Source organism: Acomys minous (genome assembly GCF_964271855.1).
Source record: "Acomys minous genome assembly, chromosome: 9".
Lineage (NCBI taxonomy): Eukaryota > Metazoa > Chordata > Mammalia > Rodentia > Muridae > Acomys > Acomys minous.
Genome location: NC_140490.1, coordinates 97,237,963 through 97,260,927, shown reverse-complemented (window position 1 = coordinate 97,260,927; position 22,965 = coordinate 97,237,963). Strand labels below are relative to the sequence as shown.

Below are 22,965 nucleotides of genomic sequence, written 5' to 3'. Positions count from 1 at the left end.
CCTGCCTGCCTGCTACAGTGGTTTTTCTCTCAAGCTCCAGTAAAATTCTCCTCAAGCTTCCCAGTGAGTCTGCTGTTAAATTCTTTTATTAAGAGACTGAAAACCCTAGTCTCCCTGGCAACATGTAGCATGTAACTTAGGGACTCCCCAGATGTTCCGGTGATATTCAAAGATGCCTAAAGTGAATCCACTGACTCAGAGCTAACAAAGACACACACACACACACACACACACACACACACACACACGTGCACACACACATGTGCACACATGCAAGGATGCTAAAATATGTGACATTAGTTTCAAAGCTGTATTTCATTTATTTTCTTTTATTTTTGAGACAAGAGTGTTTCTATGTTGCCCATGCTGGCCTGGAACTTGCAATCCTCACATCTCAGCCTCTGGAGTAGCTGGGCTATGGGTACACACTACTGAATTCAGCTGTTTCCAAATATTTGAGGCCAAACACACACCGGCACGTTTTATTAAATTATCCTGAAGATGAAAAAAAATGAAATGGTAAATATTTACAACAAACACTCCAATCTCTAAGAACATTCACAGAGAGTCTCTTAAGAGCCCACAGATTCTGGTTTGAAACACAAAAAAAAATCTGAAAATAGAAAGCTGTCGGTAGAAGGGAAAGGTGATAGAGGCACGCCAAGGATTCTGGGAGACAGTCAACAGCAATACAAATGAAAGATGGAATGGGATGGGCGTGGTGGCGCACGCCTTTAATCCCAGCACTTGGGAGGCAGAGGCAGGCGGATCACTGTGAGTTCGAGGCCAGCCTGGTCTATGAAGCAAGTCCAGGACAGCCAAGGCTACACAGAGAAACCTTGTCTCAAAAAATCAGAAAAAAATAAAGAGGAAGAAAAAAATAAAAAGAAAGATGGGATGTGAGTCATTTATTGCCACAGCACACAACGTGCTTGACTTGGTCTGATCTCAGAAGCAGAGCAGGGGAAGACTTGGTCAGCACTTGAATGGGAGAAAAAACAAACAAACAAACAAGTTCCATTTCTCATTTGCCACCTTTGAGGAACAGCGGGGAGCAGAAAAGCAGAGCTATGCAGGGCCTGGCTGGAAATTCATCTCTAGAGGCCACCAGCTTCCAGAGAGACAGGCTCATGGTGGATGCTGAGCAGCACGTACCTCAACGGAGCACTCCACAAGAGAAATAAAAGCAGCAACGCGGTAAGGAATCAGACAGACACACTGATCCCAGCTTGTCCATTGGGCTGGGCTGGGGAGAGGCCTGTCTCCACTTTTATAATGGATATAATTTGGAAATATGGTTCAATTAAAATAAATCAATATTCATTCCAATAAATATTTCCAATGATTTTTCCTAACTATAGGCCTGTGAACTTCTGAGATGAGGACCATAGGATTCTGGCTCATTTATTTATTTATTTTTATTTTTTGTTTTTCTTCGAGGCAGGGTTTCTCGGTGTAGCCTTGGCCATCCTGGACTCATTTTGTAGACCAGGCTGGCCTCGAACTCACAGAGATCCACCTTCCTCTGCCTCCCTAGTGCTGGGAGGGTTCTGGTTTATGTAACATTCTAGCCAGGCCCCTAGGAAACAGTAAAGACAATATTTGTGATGTCTGCACACAGAGACACGCTTTGTTGTGGCTCTCACACATCAGGAAGAGGAAGCACAGAGTATGACAGGAGCACATTTGTGCATATGTACATACTACTGAATTCTACTGTCAAAAACAATCTGGGCTGCTCATGTGGAAGCGGGCACACTCATCTGAAATCTACAATTACCCTCATGTAAATGAGCATCAATGCAAAAAAAAAAATCGAGGAATTGAGAAACCAATTTCTCTTTTTAGCAGCACTGAGATTCTTTCTGCATTTGTGATCTGCATGTGCCAACACTAGGATTGTGTTAGCCCCAGGAATAACTTGAAAAGACATTTTCACTGATAAGTTTGGAGTGGCCAGACCTGAAAAGGATGCTGTCAATCTGCTGCGCACTCACGGTGCAGTCTCCCAGGCTCACATCACAAACACGCTGTAATGAATGGAAGATGAAAAGAGCTCTGCAAACTCCAGGGATGTGGAGGACCATCTCTTCCTACCTCCAGCTTCCTCCAGACGCTCTGTCTTCCAGTGCCCTTTTTGTTAGTGAAGACCAATGGTGTGAAATGTCAGAGGAATCTTCCTTCAGACTCCTGATTGCGTGGGTCAGGGGTAGGCCTGAGTCTGTGTGTGCCTAGAGCCCTGTCTACTCCAACAGGCGATTCTAACACCCAGCCAGGTCTGGGAACCACGAACAAAAGATGACTTCAGACTTGGCAGGCGACAGCAGTGGCTTTCAGGGCACTTCAGAGACAGTCCTCACACAGGCTACTTCTTTGGATGCTGACAAACAAGTCAACTGTTGTCAGTCATCACTTTCGCAGGAAGAACAATGGGACGCAGCTGGGTCAGAGCTCAGCTCAGATGTCGCCGTGCAGTTCTTTTGCCATCACCATTGTCGGAGCCCCAAATGTCCAAGCACTGGTAAACTCTAACTTGGTACCAATACTCATCTCTGAGAACACACACAAACCAATCACTAACCATGCTGCGCCCGAATAACTGTTGCATGATAATCTTATATATGCCAACTCTATGTGCACTGAGAAATACAAAAGCATTCAAATGCAAGTTTAATACATTTGTAATGCATGCGGCTCTTGTTCCCAAATCTCATTTTATAGCACATGAGAAGGAATTTTCTCAAGATGAAGAAACAAACCTTCCCAGTGCGTTTGCATAAGGGAGGTCTAAACTTGCATAAATGTTCCTGCCCTTGCTGTTCCTCTCTACTATGTTCTGTGGTCTTAATTCCTTTCTTTCAGCGTGTAAGCCTAGATTTCTGGATAACATGTGTTTACTAGGATCTCAACAAATAAGATTACCATCCTTTGTAATCAGGAAGGGTTTGCTGATCATCAGATAGGATGTGTGTGTGTGTGTGTGTGTGTGTGTGTGTGTGTGTGTGTGTGTGTGTGCTGGCCATGCACAGCATGTGAGGCTGGCAGAAGACCGAAATATCTTTTAGTTTGGATGGGTCTCCAGGTTTGGTTCATGTAGCTATAGATAACTTACTGAATATGAGGAGGTGCTGTGGCAGAGAAAGGCTAACTCTCCAATTAGAAAACAGATCACAGACCTGCCTGAAGCAGAAGGCTTTCTAATACTTTAATGCAAGGACAACAGATTATGTATGGTCCATGAACCAAATATACTCCATGACCCATTTCAGTCTGGCCTGAAATCTAAGATCAAACATCAGAATGATGCTTACGACATGTGACCCTGCCACCCACATTTTGGTGTGCCTAGGTTAAGTTTTATAGGAACAAATCATGGATTCATTCATTGCTGTGTAGCCCACGGCAGTTTTCATATTCTATAAGCACAGCTACATAGTTGCAATAAAATCATACAGACTTTAAGGTCCAATTTTTTTTTTACTATGTGTTCCTATAAAGAAAAAGGTTAGGGCCTGGAGAGACAGCTCAGCAATTAAAAGTGGTGTCTGCTCTTCCCGAGGACCTGGGTTCAGTCCCCAGCACCCACACGGCAGCTCGCAAGCATCGGTAACTCCAGTTCCAGAGGACACAGTGTTTTCTTCCGTCCTCTGAGAGCCCCACAAGGGGTGTGGTACATCCTTACAAATGCAGGCAAAACACTCACACACAAAATAAAAACGAACCAACCTTTGAAAAAGGTCTGCCAGCTCCAGGTTGGCAAAAAGGTGGGGATGGGGCTGTAAAATGACTTCTTAGAAATCAACCTCAGGGCTGGGGAGATGGCTCAGAGGTTAAGAGCACTGGCTGCTCTTCCAAAGGTCCTGAGTTCAATTCCCAGCAACCACATGGTGGCGCACAACCATCTATAATGAGATCTGATGCCCTCTTCTGGTGTGCAGGTGTACATGCAGGCAAAACACTGTATACATAATAATAAATAAATTTTTTTTTAAAAAAAGAAAAAGAAAGAAATCAACCTCATTCCGGCCTTCATCTGCTGAATATGAAATAATACTTTTAAAAAACAGCTTAGATCCATCTCAACTGTATTTTCTTTGATCGTGATCTATACAGTTAAGTCTCTGCGTGGGTGTCCCAGTGAATTGGGACTGTTCTGGGGTTTTCTTGCCCTGAAGCGGGGTAGGAGAGGGGTTCTGCATATCCACTTTCATTATTACAACAATGGTTGCATAAGGAGAGGCAGCCACGCATATTAATCCAGCAGGGCCCTCGGCATAGGCCTGTCTAAGCCTCCCTTTCATTAAGAAATGGATAGTTTTACCCTGTCAACAAATATCACTAGCTCTGTTGCTATTTCCCCAACATCAACATTCAAAAATCACAAAAGCAGTGAATAAAGCGTAATTCACGGCCGAATGGTAGGAGGGTGGCCCGTCCCCGTCCAGACAGTTCCAGGCCATTACCAGAAGCCTAATTTCTGCCATCTCTGAAGGCAACACAAATTATAAAGAATTTTCTATTGTTGCACCAGTCAGCTAATTCAATTGCGAGGGCATTTTCAGCCCTGTAATTTGGATGGGGGAAGAAGGAAGCCTCCCTCTTCCGAACTGGCCGCTGCACTATTCCACATCCCAGCTTGCTTGGGGATGGAAATAATATCTTCTCCTGCAGGAAACTCATGTTTGTAAATACCCTGGGAAAAGCCAAGCAAGCGGCACAAGGTTACAATGAAGGTAGCCAGCATGGCTTATTGCTAACTGCAGAGGCCCCTGATACCCTGTGGCTGGATCACACGCACTGACTCTTGCCTCAACACAGGTTTACTCATGGTTCAAACTGCGTGCAGCCCTCCTTCCTAGTGGTCTCTTACTTACCCCTTCTTGAACAGATCTTTCCAGTAGCGGAACTAGTCTTTAAATCTCAGGGGATAAACAAAACACCCCCAAACTGGAGAACACTGTGGGCTTATTTCCCTCACTGAGTCTTGAATACACTTTACCAGGCATTTACAGTCTGCGTTTCCAGCTCCGCAAGGGGGCCAGTGGCATTTGTGCGGGCAGACCTCATTTTACTGAGCTTGGGCTCTACCTGAGGAAATGGGATGGACGCCGCTACTTCGAATTTGATCTGGATTCAGTGAACTGTCTACTTAAAACGAGTCAATAATACCAGATCGTTTCCTCGGTAACAGTGCATAGATTATTTTTTTTTTTAATAAAAAAAATTGGTTTCATCCAGGAATGGTGTCAACAGGGCTGTAGTCCCAGCTACTCATAAGGCTATGGCAAAGAATTCCTAGTTCAAAGTGGGGCTGGAGGGAGAGCTGAGTGGTTGGTTAGCAGCACTTACTGCTCTTCCAAAGGACCTGAGTTCAGTTCCCAGCACCCACAATGGGTACCTGGCAACTGTCTGTAACTCCAGCTCTTGGCGGAATCCAATATCTTCTTCTGGCCTCCAAGGGCACCTGCACACTTGTGACTTATACTCATCACACACATGTAAACATAATAAAACACATGTACACATAAATAGAAATAAATCTTTTTTTTTAATGTATTCAAGGCAGTGAATTCAAGGCTAGCCCAGGGATCTCAGTGAGACTCTGTCTCAAAATTAAAAAAAAAAAAAAGGACAATAAAGAGAGCTTCGGTGGAAGTTCAGCGGGAGAGGGTGAGCCTGAGGATGAGCCCCTGGATTCAATCCCCAGGGCCGCACCCAAAATGCAACTAAGGGAAGAAGCTGTGGACAAGAAACCAGCAATACACAAAGAACAACAGGCCCATACAGAAGGAACAGTAACTCATGAGCAGTAGCTATAAGAAGCAAGAAGCCGGGCTGGATGGCTCAGCGGTTAAAAGCACTGTCTGCTCTTCCAAAGGTCCTGAGTTCAATTCCCGGCAGCCACATGTTGCCTCACAACCATCTAAAATGTGATATAATGCCCTCTTCTGGCCTACAGGTGTACATGCAAATAGAGCACTCATAAAACAATAAATAAATAAAAATCTTTAAGAAAAAAAAAAGGCAAGATGGTGTGGTGTTTGAGAAGGACAGGGGGCAGGTCATGGAGGCTAGGTTAAGCTTGAGAGAAGAAATGAAACTCCAAGGTGTATACTCACGGCTTGCCTATTTAAAATCATCTGCCTAAGGCAGGGGTGTAGCCTGGTGGCGAAGTACTTGACTAGCACACACGACGCCCCGAGTTCAGTTCCCATCACTGAAAAGAATAATCAGCTCTCTAAGACTTCTCCCTACTGGGCACTACCGTTCCTCTCCAGGCCACATTCTCAGTGTGCTTCTGCCAAGGCAGGCACACGCTACGTCAGTGTTGGTTTTAACTATATGTATTATTAGGCCCAGCTAGCAATCAATTATGACACTGACACTTGCTGTAATTTAAAATAGCCTTAGTTAACCTGGGGCAGAGCAGACATTAATCCTCTGAACTACCTCCCATAGTGAGGCAGGTATCCCATACCCTTCCCCAATCCCATGCCATCCGCTTCTAATAATTTCCATGGAGCAACCTCCCAGCCATAATCCCAAATACTTGCTAATGCTCTTCATCTGGGCTGAATCCTCCATCCACGCCAGCCATGTGCTTCTTCCTCCACCTAAGCCATGGTGGCCTTCCTCTTTTTCCTCTTGGGACCCTCTCTTTGTCTTCTTTCTTCTTCCCAGAGTCCTCTCTCTTGGGATCCTTAGCCACACCTATCTCATCTGCCCTGCCCAGGTAGGATGGCTTTTTATTAATTAGCATCAAAACATGTCAGACCCTCCCCCGACACGTCAGCAACTGTTTCTCATTGAATTCTGAATTCTCAGAGCTAAGGGGGTCATCGATCTTGGCAGCCCTAACCCTACCTTGACCCAACCCTTCAAGAATGTTAGATGAATGAATTTGCATGGATTTCTTCTTCCAAAATGAGGGAGAAGGCTGGTTTTGAAAAGCCAATTAAATGTGTATAGGTGTGTGCAAAATTGCATATGCATTAACACTGTACATTTCAAACATTAAGTCAATGGAGGCTCCTTTATCAGTCATAACAAAACATGCAAGAACAGAGCTACAGGACGAAATCTATTTTAATGCAACATCGTCTACAAAATAAAGATGTTCAAAAGCATGGAAAATAAGTACAGCTAAATTTAGACTAGCCCCTGCCTATCAGCAAGGCTTAAGGGCCCAGATACTGGCCAGATTCCAAAAGGCTGCCCAGAGCTGTCCACAGCCTGTGGTCGACTTCTGCACAACTGCAATTAGCAACCACCCATCTCTCCCTCAGCCATGCTTGCCAGCTTGTGTACGCACTGCAGAGCAGCTGTGAGGCTTACTAAGGATTCATTCAAGATTCTGTTCTGGCCAAGAGGGGACGGGAAGTAATGGAGGAGTGAAAAGCAGAAGTGTGCATGCACAAGAGAGAGAGAGAGAGACAGACAGACAGACAGACAGACAGAGACAGAGAGACAGAGACAGACAGAAACAGAGAGAGAGAGAGAGAGAGAGAGAGAGAGAGAGAGAGAGAGAGAGATGTGGGGAGGGGAAATAAGAGGAGGTGAGGTGGGGGGCAGGAGAGAATACTTCCAAATGCTCTTCTCACCTCATAAAGCAGCAGCCTGCCTGGGAAGGAGCGGCTGACCTGTGTAGGCAGCTGGCCCCACATGGGATCCCTTCAAGGGACAGTTTCTTAAGTTCCTGCCAGGGGTCTACTTGCCACTGCTCTAGGAACCAGGTACTCGTGCGACTCTCTCAAAAGAAAGGCAGAACAGGCCAGGCGGTGGTGGCGCACGCCTTTAATCCCAGCACTCGGGAGGCAGAGGCAGGCAGATCACTGTGAGTTCGAGGCCAGCCTGGTCTACAAAGCGAGTCCAGGGAAACCCTGTCTCGAAGAAGAAGAAGAAGAAGAAGAAGAAGAAGAAGAAGAAGAAGAAGAAGAAGAAGAAGAAGAAGAAGAAGAAGAAGAAGAAGGAAGAAAGGAAGGAAGAAAGGCAGAAGAGACTTGCCAATCCAATACCGAGACTGACTGTAACGTCCCCTCTAAATCTGCACGAAGAGCCCACAGACCTAGCAATGGACAGAAATACACTCTATGAGAAGGGTGGCATCGTACACTGGCTCAAGGGCTGTTGAATACCTGGTTATAGCTGCCTCATTTAATATGTCAACTTTAATTCTAAGAGGATTAGTGACCTTAAAGATTAAAGGCAATTTTTAAGCTTTCTAGGGCCAGCAAAATAGCTGAGCCCATGACAGCACTGGCCACATGGGCATGTTGACCTGAGATTGATCTCCAGAACCCACAGGGAAAAGAGAACTGACTCCCGGGAGCTGTCCTCTGACTACCACATGCACACCACAGTACACGAATGGCCACACTCAAATGCTCCATAATTGTAAGTGTGCTACTGTTTCAGATCATAATGTAAATATCTGATGGGCAGGATATCTGCTGTGCACCCCTGTGAAAGTGTCGTCCAGTCCCCAGAGGGGTCGTGACCCACAGGTTGAGATGTCCCAGTGCATTGCAGCTTGGCAAGAAAGAAAAATAGAAAGACAACCCACACAGATAAATTGGCAAAAACAAAACAAAACTAACAACAAAAAACAAAACAAAACAAAAAACACCCAAAAACCAAAAACCAAACAACAACAACAACAAAACCCATACAGGAAACAATACTCAAATAGCCAAGAAGTATATTCAATTATGACCTATCACACTAGTAATAATCAGAGAGTCACAAATTCACCATAGTGAGGTAACATTTTATACCCCTCACCCTTACAAAAATGTTAAAGTCTGTCAGTACTAAGTGCCACTAAAAATGCAGGCCACTGGCACTCCTGGCAAGTCTCTGGCTAGTTTCATAGCATTGCCCACAGGGTTATCCTAACACCTCCGCCCTGAATGCCTAACCATTAACACACAAGTAGATACATAAGTGCACAGCAGCAGTGTTTGAAATCCCCTAAATATGCAGCAGTCATGAACAAACTTGTCTCTAGAAGTGCATGATCAGCTACTGGAATCAACGGGATGTCTCTTCCGTACATGAGGTTCAACAAACTATTCAAATTACAAGAGGACACATACATGTACATATTTACAAGGTATTATAGTATCTTGTGTATGCTATGTATATGTTGCGATACATATAAAGTTTAAAGGCAAGCAAATCTGCTTTGGATTCAGTGCACTACGTACTTAAAAGAAGTCAATAGGACAATACACACTTAATTCTTCCATGAGTGTGTTTAAGCATTTTAATTAAAAAAGATTGTAGCTAGGCAGGCATGGTGGCACATGGTTACAATCTCAGCTATTCAGGGAGCTAAGGCAGAAGATTCAAGGCTATATGCATATATATTATATACATAAGTACATACACACACATACATACATACATACATACATACATACATACATACATACTGAAAGGACTTGAGTGCACTGATGTGCTAAATTCAGGGCAGGGGCTACACCTCTGGTGGAAGGTAGCCCGAGAGCCCATGAGCGTCTTCTATTGAGACAATTTACACAGTGGTACCCACAGATATCAACTACATGTTCAATGCCAACGTGTGTCAACCAGCATACACACCTATGGAAACCACACTTACGAAAAAACAAGCCTTGACCATTGTCCTACAAAGCTCCTGTGTTCCTCTTCCTAGTCAATTCCCCACAGCCATGTCCTCATCCCTACAGCCAGACGTTAGTGTTTCCTGTCTTGGAACTTGACATAAACAGAATCACAATCTGCTGATCTTATTCCCTGAGTGACTGGGATCCACTCAGAAAGCTCTTACCCTAGTCTGGGTCCCAAGGTATGCTTCTTACTCCTGCCTCTAGAAGTTCCAGGTAACACTGAAGTCTTTGACTCGCTTGGAGTTGATGTGTATACAGGGTGAGAGAAAAACAAATCAAGTTTCATTCGATACCCAGTTTCCCCGGCACCACGTGTGGAAGATGCTGTCTTCTCTCCGTTGTATATTTTTGTTGTCTTTGTCAAAAATCGGTGGCTGAAGGTGCATGGACTCATATGTAGATCGTCAGTTCTAATCTGACCCATGTGTCTGATTTTATTTTGTACCAATGCCATACTGTTTTTATTTCTATGGCTCTGTTGTATGACCTGACATCGGATGGGGTGCTAGCTCGCAGAGCGTGTTTATTGTTCAGAATTGCTTTCAACTCTCCCAGGTCTTGAGTACTTCCACATAAACATTAAGATTGTTCTTTCGATTTATGTGAGAAATTGTGTTGGGATTTTTATAGGGATCGCTTCTGATAGGATGACCATTTTCACAGTATTAAGCCCAACAATCCATGAGCATGGGCGGTCTTTCCATCTCCATCTCCTAGAGTCTTTTAAATGGTCTCTCTTTAGTGTCCTGAGGTTTCCATTATAAATGTCTTTCACTTCTTTGTTTAGTTTATTCCAAGGTAGTTTTTTGTTGTTGTTGTGTTTTCCTTTTTCTTTTCTTTCTTTCTTTCCTTTTCTTTTTTGTTTGTTTGGATTTTGAGGTTGGTTTTATTTGCTCCGGTTTTTTGTTGTGTTGTTTTGCTTTTTCTCTCTGTGTAGCCTTGGTTGTCTTGGACTTGCTTTGTAGACCAGGCTGGCCTCAAACTTACAGCCTGCCTCTGCCTCCTCGAGAGTGCTGAGATTACAGGCGTGTGGCATGGCGCCTGGCTCCAAGGTGTTATGTGTAAGCTAGTGTGAATGGGACGGTGTCCCTGATTGGCTACTGTCTGTTGAGGCTTACTTTGCATCCTAATATGTGCTCTGAAGAAGGCTTCATGGGCTACTGAGAAGAACAGACATTTTCTGGTATTTTATGTTTCTATAGGGTTTCGTTAGATCCATTTGACCCATCGTATCTAATACTTTTTATTAATTTTTAAAGATTTATTTATTTTACTTTACATGTATGTTTTTTGCTGCATGCGTGTACATCATATGCATTCCTGGTCCCCACAGAAGTCAGAACGGGACATCTGATTCCTGGAACTGGAGTTAATGGTGATTTTGAGCCACCACATGGGTTCTGGGGGTTAAATCTCAGTCCTCTACAAGAGCAACAAGTGATCTTAATTGCTCAGCCATTTTTCAGGCTCCCAGCTTCTAATACTTCTTTATTTTTTTTGTCCAGCTGATCTGTCTACTGGTGAGAACCGAGTACTGAAATCACTACAGCTGTTTAATCTGCGTTTAATCTATGACTTTAAATATACTATTTTATTTATTTTCTGTTTGGTTTTGGATTTTCTTAAGACAGGTTCTCACTAGGTGGCTCTAGCTGCCCTGGAACTCACTGTGTAGACCAAACTGGCCTTGAATTCACAGAGATCAGCCTGCCTCTGCCTCCCATGTGCTGGGATTATGGGTGTGCACCTCTATGCCGGGCTAAATCTAGGGCTATATTAAATGTAATGAAACGGGCCTGGGTTTGCTGAACATGTTATTAGAATGGTTAATTTTGGGCTGGAGAGATGGCTCTGCATTTAAGAGCACTGACTGCTCTTCCAGAGGTCCTGAGTTCAATTCCCAGAAACCACATGGTGGCTCACAACAACCATCTATAATGTGATCTGATGCCCTCCTCTGGCCTGCAAATGTATTTGCAGGCAGAGCACTGTATACATAGCAATAAATAAATAAATCTTTTTTTAAAAAAGAATGGTTAATTTCATCTTGACGGAGTGATTGTCTTCCTGATGAATTTCAAGTGACCCTCTTCAGCTCTTCCGACAAGATTTGGTTTGACATCTGTTTTGTCAGGAGTTAGAACCTCAGCGCCTGCTTCCTCCATGGGTCCATTTGCCTGAGATGCCCTTTGCATCTTTTCGCCGTAAGTGGTGGTTATCACAGATGGCTGGCGAGATGTGCTTTTTGGAGGCAGCAGAAAGGATTTTGCTTTCCAGCCAAATCTGCTGCTATGCTATGTCTTTTTGGGTGAAATGAAGTCATTGTAAACTGTGCGTTGGTTCCTATAAGTTTACTGATTTCTTCTTCTTCTTCTTCTTCTTCTTCTTCTTCTTCTTCTTCTTCTTCTTCTTCTTCTTCTTCTTCTTCTTCTTCTTCTTCTTCTCCTTCTCCTCCTCCTCCTCCTCCTCCTCCTCCTCCTTCTTCCTTCTTCTTCTTCTTCTTCTTCTTCTTCTTCTTCTTCTTCTTTCTTCTTCTTCATGAATACTTTAGCCTCAGGTCACTCTTGTAGTCTCCTGGGTGTGTTTATCTTTCTCTTTGGTCCAGGGTATTCCCTCCAAGATCCCCCTCGGGGCTGGCTTGGTGGCCACATACGCCTTTAGCCTGGAAAGTTTTGGTTTCATCTTCAATTGTGACAGACAATTTTTGCTGTTATATGAGTTTGGGCTGACAGCTGTCATCTTTCAGAATTTGAAATACATCATTCTAAACTATTCTTGCTTCTGAGGCTTTGATTGAAAAGCCAGCAGCTATTCTGATGAGCCTGCCTGTACATATGTGTGTACATATATATGTATGTGTACGTATACATGTGTATGTACGAGCGTGTGCGTGTGTTTGTATGTGTGTGTGTGTGTGTGTGTGTGTGTGTAAGACCCAACAATTCTCTTGCAGTTTCCAATATACTTTCTCTGCTCTGCTTCTCTGCAATGTGCTTTAACTGCAATGAGATGTGGGAAGTGTTTTTCTTGGATCTATCTGTCTGATGTTCTGAGCATTTATGTCTGGGTACATTTCTCTTTCCTAGGATGAATTTTTTCTATAATTTTATTAAAAATATTTTCTATGCCTTTATTTCTTCTCTGTGCCTTCTATTAATAAATTTTACCTTTTTATGATAACCCAGAGTTCTTGCATGTTCCATTGATTTTTTAAAAAAAATATTGGTCTTAAGTGAATGATCCAATTTTTCTATTTTGACGTCAAATCCTGATGGTCTGTCTTCTATATGGTAAACTAGTGATGAGGCTTTCCACAGATTTTTTTTTCAACTTTCTCTACTGTGTTTTACATTTTTATCACCCTCTGGTTGGGTTTTCTTTTCTTTCTTTCTTTCTTTCTTTTTTGTTGTTGTTGTTTTGTTTTGTTTGTTTTTTGGTCTTGGTTTCGGTTTTTGGTTTTTGGTTTTTTCGAGACAAGGTTTCTCTATGTTATCTTGGCTGTCCTGGACTCACTCTGTAGACCAGGCTGGCCTCAAACTCACAGAGATCCGGCTGCCTCTGCCTCCCAAGTGCTGGGACTAAAGGCGTGCATCACCACACCCGGCTTTGGTTTGGGTTTTCTTAAGTATTTCTACAACTTTATTGAAATTATATTCAGATTTTATATTGCGAATTGTCTTCTTTATTGCATACAGCAGTTTGTATTCGCTGGAAGATATCAGTGTCCTGTTTGAGTTGTTTGAACATATTTTCATTCATTCTTTTGAATTCTGCATCTAGAATTTCATAGAAGTCATTTGTACGGGGTGCCACTATGATGCGGTTGGTAAGTTTTGGAGAAGACATGTGGCCTTCCTTCGGTTGTCACATGATTTGTGCTTTTGTGCTGGCGCCTGCCCATCTGGAGTCCTATTGTTTATTAAGATTGTTGTTGTTGTTGTTGTTGTTGTTGTTGTTAGTGGAGCTGTTCTTGGGGGGTTGTTGCCCTTCTTTCAGGGGAACAGCGTGCAGTGTGCAGGGGAGACTAGCCTGTGTGTGTGTTCTTCTGTTAGACAGGATGCCCTGGGCACCGGGTTGTGTCTCCAGTCCACTCCTGTGCCTTGTGTGCTGTCTGCAGCAACAGTCTCAGTTCAGCAGTTAAGCTACTCTGGCAATACAGTCACTGATGACTACAAAACAGACCCTTGGTAAGTGTCCAGTGTTTCAGGGAGTAAAAGGACCCTCGCGGTACTACTTATCCCAACATGTTCATTCATTACTGTGGGCACAAACGAGAAGGAAAAAGAAAAGAAGCAAGAACTCACGGTGAGACTGGAATTCTGCATTCGGTTGCTAGGTGGGAAGTGGAAGAGGGAGACATACACAGGAGTGCTCATAATTGAGGCAAGGGGGAAATGAGGGTGGTTCAAGTCTTGGCTAACAGTAGATAAAGACATGTAGTCCAGTATTACAAACCACGTCAGCCTCTGGACTTTGGGCGATGCGCCATCAAGAGGAAAGAGTATTGGGGAATAAAAAGAAAGGAGGAGGAGGAACAGAGGAGGAGGGGGGAGGAGTAGGAGGAGGAGGGGGAGGAGGAGGGGGAGGGGGAGCAGGAGGAGGAAGTGAAACAATATAAAGGCGAGAGCGATAGAGGACAGTGCTCGCCTGTTGCCTCGGCCTGGGGTGCTGTACAGGGAAGGACTGGCCGCAGAAGGAACCAGAGCTGGCCAGAGACAGATGACAGTGAAAGAATGACTTGCGTGCTGGTTTTTGTCTTGGGTCACCGAGCCCCTGCATTGTCTTCCTGCTCACGCTCCTGGCTGTCCTCCATATTGGCCTTTCCCAGTCCTGTCATTCCCCCTGTGTGTTCTCAGCTCTAATTCTGCGCTGCCCTCTCTTGTAGCATCACTTGGTTTTCGCCTGTGAGCTCAGTGTGGCCCAGCTCTGGATGCTCGGCCTAGGCCGAAGCTGCCTGGCTGTCCTTGCGTTGCTGTGAACCAGCAGCGGCAGAACAATGCACTGTTTGACGGGCCTTAGTTCCCGCAGTCTCACAGTGCCCCACTGATGGTGGTCCTGGTGGCCGGCACTGGGGACCCTGCTGTTAAATCCCAGTGTGACTTTTCTAGATCTCCTGGGAGAGAGATTTCAGCCTGGTTTGCAGTCATCACCGGGGTCTGCTGGACTCTGCTGTACCACTGACTCCATTGTCATCTGTATATCAGTAACTTAAAAAAAAAAAAAAACTTTGCCAAGTTGCTCAGCTCCATATCCACCTGGCCACCTGAGGCAGCCTCGTCACTATCTTAACTACCTCTCTTGTGCAGGGGACACAGATGACCACAATGACCCCTAGCCAACTACCTCACCTTCACTCTTGTCCCAACCCCAAGTCCATTCTATACCCAGCGGCCAGAGAAACTTTTTGATGCAAATATTTAATTGACAAAAATCAGCTGAGGACCTCTCAGTGGCTTTTCCTTGTCCTGGGGTCAATTTTCAGTATGCTTTATGCCATCTCTCCTCAACTGGCCTCTCCCTGCCTTTCCAATGCCAAGTCCTGCCCTTAACGTCCACATACTTGACCTATCTATCTGGCAACTCTGAATACTGCTTGTTTTTGGCTTGGGGGTTTTTTGTTTGTTTATTTTGTGGGTTTTGTTTTTGTTCTTTTAGAGTTCTTTATTTTATTTATTGCATATGAGTGCTTTATCTGCAGAAGAGGGCATCAGATCACGTTATAGATGGTTCTGAGCCGCCATGTGCTTGCTGGGAATTGAACTCAGGACCTCTGGAAGAGCAGGCAGTGCTCTTAACCACTGAGCCATCTCTCCAGCCCTTGATTGTTTTGTGTGTGTGTTTTTTTAATGTGCTGCCTCTCTCCACTTTTTGCACAGCCTGTGCATGCTACCTATGCAATATCCTCCCCTTCCTCCCCTTCCTCCCCCCTCCTCCCCTTCCTCCTCCTCTTCCTCCTCCTCCTCTTCCTCCTCCTCTTCCTCCTCCTCTTCCTCCTCCTCCTCCTCCTCCTCCCCCTCCCCCTCCCCCTCCTCCAGCTGTCCATTTTATCCTTCAGGTCTCAGCTAGCTGCCAGCCTCACTCTGCAGGGACTTCGTGAACTACCTTGACTCCACAAAGAACTCCCAGGACAGGGCCCCAGCACTGGCTACTCTCGTCACAGCAGTGCACACCGCAGACAATACCATTTGGCTTTAGGAAAAGACTACAGGCTTCATGAGATGGGCCCCGAGGAGCCGTCCACTCAGCACGGACTCCTGGGACGTAACAAGAGAACAAGTCTAAGGTCTGGATGTGTGATGAGTGGTAGCGCATCAAATCCGGCCTGCGTGAAGGGGACGCTTATGACACGGCCTGCTCGCCACGCTTCAACTCGAGCACGCGCACGGCTTTAAATTCCCAAAGTCTTTGGCTGGTGCCTTAGTTTGAGCGGGACCCCTGGGCCCAAATCTGTCTATCATAATTTTCTCCTTGTTGGTTTCTAGGACCCTCTGGATCCTTCTACTTTGCCATTCTCCCATGCTTCTCTCATCTAGAGTCCCACTAGAATGTCCTCCCCTCTGTCTCAGTTTCCTGGTAAGTGAAGGCTTTCGTGGGACATGCCCCTTGGGCTAATATGCAGATATAAGTGAGTATATACCATTTGAGTCTTTCTGCTTCATTACTTTCTCACATACTCTGGTGCCTCACCTTTGACCATGTCCCCTGGAGGGGGAGACCTGGTGGCACTCAGAGGAAGGACAGTAGGCTACCAAGAAGAGACTTGATACCCTATGAGCATATACAGGGGGAGGTAATCCCCCTCAGGAACAGTCATAGGGGAGGGGAATAAGGGGAAAATGGGAGGGAGGGAAGAATGGGAGGATACAAGGGATGGGATAACCATTGAGATGTAACAAGAATAAATTAATAAAGAAGAAAAAAATAAATTCACAAAGTCCTATTTTATCAGTATTTGTATTTTATACACCTGCTGTTTTGGCAAGCAGTGCCATGGCCATCAGGGTCGACAGAAGCAAGAGGTGACAAGGCTCAGAGGTAGCCAGATTGCTTTTCAAATTAAAAAAAACACAACAACAACAATAATAATAAAAACCACTCCATATATTTTTTAATAGGGTCTCACCTCAGTTGAGGCAAAATCTTGATAGGATTGTGATGATTAAAATGGGAAGGCTTTTGGCAAAAAAGACTGAAGTTTCGTATTTTCTGTGTGCTGCTGCCAAGAATGGAGACTGCCTATGAGCTCGCCAGCAGCTTCCCCACAGCATGGGACTCAATTTCAGTCACAAGGCATCCAGCACGGGGGTTTTTCTTGTAGCATAAACATTAAGAGCATAGACTCTGGTGCCAAAATGCTTCCTTTAAAACTCCTGTTGCTTAGGTATGTGCCTTGTATCCCTGATCGCTCCAAGACTTTATACATGAGTGGGTGTTGGATTGTGTCAAATGCTTTTTTGGCATCTAAAGGAGATGATCATGTGGGGTTTTTTTTTCTTTCAGTTTGTTTATATGGTGGATTACATTGATGGATTTCCATATACTGAACCATCCCTGCATTCCTGGGATGAAACCCACTTGGTCATGGTGAGTGACATCTTTGATGTGTCCTTGGCTTTGGTTTTCGAGTATTTTATTGAGTATTTTTGCATCAGTGCTCATAAGAGAAATTGGTCTGAAATTCTCTTTCTTTGCTGGGTCTTTGTGAGGTTTAGGTATCAAGGGGACTGTGGACTCATAGAATGAGTTTGGTAATGTCCCATTCATTTATATTTTGTGGGGTAAGTTTGAAGAGTATCGGTATTTACCACAGCTTACCATCCAAGTCAGAAAACCCTTAGGCATGAATTAACACATCAGAGAGAGCTAGCACACTGGATTTGAGCCCAGGCAGTCAGTGACCCCAAGATCAAGTTCTGAGCCACTGAGAAACATCCCATCTTCACAGATGTGGAGTGAAACAAGGATGTGGCAAGTACAAAGGAAGAAAGAATAAACCAAACAAGCCCAGGCTCCAAGTTTCCCAACTTAACAGATAGGAAGTGACGGGTGTCCCTGCAGCAGTGCCTGTCAGCCATGAAAGAACCCACTGCCTTTGTGGGCACCTTGAATTCAGTAGGCCAGATAGAAATCAAAATCATCAGTAAAGGCTTCAAAAGTCCGACCCCCTGCCACTCTGATCCCAGTATGAAGCAGAGATGGTAGACATGAAGAAGGAGGCCGTCTTGTGCAGCTCGCTCTGGAACCAGATGGCCGAGGTCCAAGGCCCTGCTGACAACACAAACTGCCTGCGCCTCACATTTTGTAATCTATAAAATGGGAATAAGAACTTCTGTCCCTTGGGCTGGAGAGATGGCCCAGAGATTAAGAGCACCATCTGCTCTTCCAAAGGTCATGAGTTCAATTCCCAGTGACTACATGGTAGCTCACAACCACCTATAATGAGATTTGGTGCCCTTTCTGGCCTGCAGGTGTGCATGCAAGGAGAACATTGTATAAATAATAAATCAATCAATCTTTAAACAAACAAACAAAAAACCCAAGAAGAGACTTGATACCCTATGAGCAATACAGGGGGAGGAGGTCCCCCTCAGTCACAGTCATAGGGTAAGGGAGTAAGGGGAAAATGGGAGGGAGGGAGGAATGGGAGGATACAAGGGATGGGATAACAATTTAGATGTAATATGAATAAATTAATAAAATATATTAAAAAGACAATTTTATTAGAAACATATTTGGTCATGTAATTCATTAAAAATCAACTTATATTATAATAAAAAAGAGTAGACTTACATGTTTTCATTTGTGTATAAAAATATAGCTGTTTGTATGTACATAGATTATTTGTGAAAGGACACAGTAGTGGGTTTTACATCAGTTATACTGAGAGGGAACCCACTGGTTTGGCACTAAAATAGGAGGGACAATTTTCATTGTAAACCATTTTATATTATTTGCATTTATGCCATGCAAATGTATTGGCTATTAAATTTTAACTTAAAAGGTTGTTATGAAAATGGAGACAGTAGATGCCTGGAATAAAGAAGGCATTCACTCAATAGTAGCTACCATTATAATTCCTTTTCTCCATCTGATTTCTAACTCCTTCTAATAAATACAAACTTAAAACAGCCTTCACTTTCAAACTCGTGGCTTTGCACAGAAGAAGAAGAAGAAGAAGAAGAAGAAGAAGAAGAAGAAGAAGAAGAAGAAGAAGAAGAAGAAGAAGAAGAAGAAGAAGAGAGAAGAGGAGGAGGAGGAGAAAAAAGAAAAAAGATTTTGGATTCAAAAGTAAATAACAAACCATCAGCTCCGTGGGAAGAGGTTGGTAAAGACTTAGCCATGACACTGTACTGGTGTCTGTGACTGGCAAACTGGCAGCATGACAGCCTCGGGTCCTGCTCTACTCAGGTTGCTACAGCAAAATACCATAGCCTGCCTGGCTTATAAACAACATAAATTCATTCCTCATGGTTCTGAAAGCAGGCGAATTGCAAGATCAAGTTCCCTGGGCAGAGTCAGTGTCTGATAAAGGCCTGGACTCTGGTTTACAGGCTCCTTCACCACTACCCCTACATCCCCTGCCCGCCCCCCCATCCTCACACATCACTGAGGGCTATTATCTGGGGTCTTAGGAGTACAGGCCATTTGTAAGGGTTCTGTCTTCATAATCAATCACTTCTCAAAGGTCTTACCTCTAAATACCAACGTCCTGAGGATTAGAATTTCAACCTTTGTTTAAAGTGGAGACATAAGCATTTGGACCAGACTTTGACTTACAGAAACCCAGTTACTGGATATCGGAACTTTCCCACTGCGCATTCCCTGGGCACCTTCACCTTCATGCAAGAACACAAATGGAAGTATTCTTTTTTTTTCTTTCATCCTAATAAGGTTCTCTCTCTCTCTCTCTCTCTCTCTCTCTCTCTCTCTCTCTCTCTCTCTCTCTCTCTCTCTCTCTCTCTCCTCCCTCTCCAAAAACAAATCTTTTTGCTACCACATTCCCCACTGGGCTCTTAAAGCTTAGAACTATGCCCTTACACATAGTAGGTGCTTAATTTGTGTCTCTTACCATGAAGGAGGGATCAAAGGACTGAGTTTCCACCCCAGAGGCTGATATAAAGAGAAACAGAGCCCAGGGATTTGCATTTCCAGCAACACCCATGTCTTTTATCCCCAGGCAGATATTAAGCATCATGTTTTAATATACTCTGGCCTCTGTCTCCAGCTGATGAAGTCGCCTCTGAAAGACCCTCTGTAAGCTTACATCTTATCCCAGCTCTGGCGACGGACAGTTTTTAAAAGTTACTAATCTCTGAATTTGGAGTCCAAACCCACTAAGGTTAGTTGCTCCACATCAATGCCAGGTCTACCCTGCCTGGCTGGAATCCTGTTTGCCCCAGAAACACCTGAGCAGGTTTGGATCCAATCCAAAGGTAAAGACAGGTAAATTTCCATGTCAGCTCACTCACAGATTTTCAGAGACAACAGGGACTGTTTGTATTCCTTCTGTATGCCCTCCAAATATTCTACTCCCGTACATGATAGACAGACAGACAGACAGACAGACAGACAGACAGACAGACACACACACACACACACACACACACACACACACACACACACACACACTTTAACTCCAGCACCATTTAAGAAACAGACAAATAAAATAGACCAGAGTTCTCTTTGAAACAGCTGCTCAGATGACCCAACCAATAGGTGAACACACACTTTACATATAAATCCACCCCAAACTCCAACCCAAAGAAAAGCACGGGCCCTGGTGGCAAAGAGAATCACTCTGATCTTGCAATTTCTTAGCCTTGCATCTTCAGGGGGAAAAGCTCACTAGTTCCTTCCATAGTACATAAGGTGAGGCCTTCCAGGTGGGTGCTAGAAGGCACCCGGGAAGATTTCTTTAGGTTTTCCCCAGCCCCTAAAGAAACGCTGAGGTTTCCCACGTTTGATTGAAGCGGGCTTCACCCCAAAGTCAGACTCAATCGCACACTGGGGCTGGTAACCTACTAGCACCCCCAGACAGGTTAACTGTGCCTGTCCTGGGACCTTCCCGCTTTCTGGGGCTGCCAAGGGGGTGCCCCTTGCAGCCGAGCCTCTGCATTTTCATTTTCATCTTTGTACGAAGAGCCCCTGCAGGAGATGGGCAGGGAGAACTCAGAGGCCCTCACACCTGCTGCCTAGGAGGCTGTGGCTCGGGGACGCCTCCGGAACTTTAAGCCCCTAGTCCCGCACCTTGCGGGGGGGGGGGGGGGGGACGGGGGCGGGGGAGGGAGGCGATGGGAGGGGACCACCGCCCCACACGTACAACGCTCTCCCTGCGGCTTGTCACCAACCCGGACTCCGGGCTTACTGTTCCCATCTACCTCCTTTGAGTGGACGCCTAGGAAGCCTAACCGATGCCCCGCAAAGTTTCGTTGGTTCGTGGGGCCACGCGAGGCCCAGGCCCCAAGGTGGAGACATGGCCAGAGCTGCCGCGGGCCACTACGCCACCTTACTGCGACCATTTCCACCCTTCCCGCGCTCTCATCAGGAGGGCACAACTCACCCTCCGCATGCTGCTGGCCGCGCGGGCCGGGCAAGGTGCACGGGGACTCTTTGCTCTCGGTCTGCACACGCGTGCGCTGCGGCCGGACCCGGACGGGCGGGGCCCGACTGGCTGTACAGTAACAGTGGTTGTGGTGGCTGGGACTGCGTTTCAAACCGCGCGCACTCGGTTCTTCTTGCTTTGGCTGTAGCCTCAGTCTGGAGTTCTCCTTCGATCCAGGAAGGAGTGGCTTCCCAGTGCCGCGGGGACCTAGGTGGCCAGAGGAAGAAAGTTCCAGCTGCGTTAGGGGCGGGTGCGGGAGCTGAGTGTTGAGAGGGAGTGACAAACGGGCGGGGGCGGCGATGCACCACCTCCAAAGTACCTTGACTTTCCTCTCCCACGCCAAAACCACACTCTTGTCAGTTTCTACTCTAGGGGTTCCGTGTTTTGGGAGTCCTGGGCGTTCTCTTGCCTATAATTGAGGGTCATGCGGGCGGGGTGGTGGGGAGGGAATAAAAGTTGAGTAGGAAATACAGAGTCAAGTCAGGGCTGGGGAGAGGCCACCACCACAAGCATCATACTCAGCCCGGTCCCTTCCTAGCCAAGTTGCTCAGCAGAGGGCAGTCCCTGCCTCTAGGCCTGCAAAACCCATAGGTCTACCTGCCTGCAAAGCTGTCTCCTAACAGCCTCCCACCCCTACCTCAGCTTCTCTAAACCATTGCGGAAGGTCATCCTCAAATGCTAATTTGGGGTGCGAGGGTGAAAGTACATAGTTCCCCATTCTTGAAAAGACTGCACACCTGTGAGCTAGGACAACAGGGGATGCACGTCTGCCAGACCTTCTTCTGCTTTGACTGCGAGCAAAGTAAAGCAAATAGTGTAGAATTCAAGGTCGCTAGAATTCCACAGCGAACAAATAATGCCTTGTTTGCCACAGAACGCTTTGAACGCTTGCAGAAAAAAAAAAAAAGCCACACGTGTTCCCAGAGCCTGCGTGACAGGTAAACAGGGGGCGGGGGCCAGCGACAAGAACGCAAAGCCTCGTGGTGGGTAAACATCTGGATGAATGTTGCAGCTTTCACATTGCCTGGATGCCGCACGTTCTGACAGATCACCACTTATCACTGCTGTCAAAGAAGTGCCGTTATAATTTTCTAGCATCGATAGACTTGTCAGCAATACAGAGAGAGCGTAATATCACACAGACTAAGTACCCTGATGTTCTAATGAATAAAACCATTTTGTCTGGCTCTCTCTTTCTCTCTCTGGTATTTATCAGCAAAGATAAGGGAGGACGGACTGATGTCTGGTGAGAGGTTGAAGAAAGGAAATTAATGAGCCTGCTGCTTCCCTTTCTACTTTATTTTACGATCTGCCTACAGTGGGTGGTTTTTTTTCCCCTTGATCTGAATTTCATCATATTGTTCTTTGATGTTTTTGCCTTTGGGGAAATAATAACGATTTTAGTAAATGTACTTACCTCTGAGCCATGTGCTTTATCCTTTATCGTTTGCAATCCACAAGGCATTAACTATGGTTTTATGGTTTTATACTCAGAGAAGGTAGATAATTTACCGCAAGTCACGAAGCCTGCTGATGGCACAGCCAAGATTTTAACTGAGCCTGCCCACTCACTCCCAGGCAGTACCCCACTTCTCTGCCCTGCTTCATGCAAAGGGGGCCATGGTGAGAAAGGGTTAGTGGCACTAAAATGTGACCTCATGTCTTGGTCTGGTTGGCCACTCTCATCTTGGTGACTTCATTTCTTCATCTATT

At 45.3% G+C, this 22,965-nt stretch overlaps 1 protein-coding gene across 2 annotated transcripts in view; it reads right to left on the bottom strand.

Moving 5' to 3' along the window:
• Positions 1–22,070, bottom strand: part of TMCC3 (transmembrane and coiled-coil domain family 3) — a 275,602-nt gene extending 253,532 nt beyond the window's left edge. For both annotated transcript variants that reach the window (XM_084794410.1, XM_084794411.1), the window contains exons 1-2: positions 21,990–22,070; positions 21,211–21,459 (exon numbers count right to left, since the gene is read on the bottom strand). Coding sequence is in view for 1 of the 2 variants with exons in the window: in XM_084794411.1 (XP_084650537.1) it covers positions 21,211–21,219 (9 nt within the window). In the remaining variant the exon portion in view is untranslated. The remainder of the gene's footprint in view (positions 1–21,210; positions 21,460–21,989) is intronic.
• Positions 22,071–22,965: the final 895 nt, after the last annotated feature.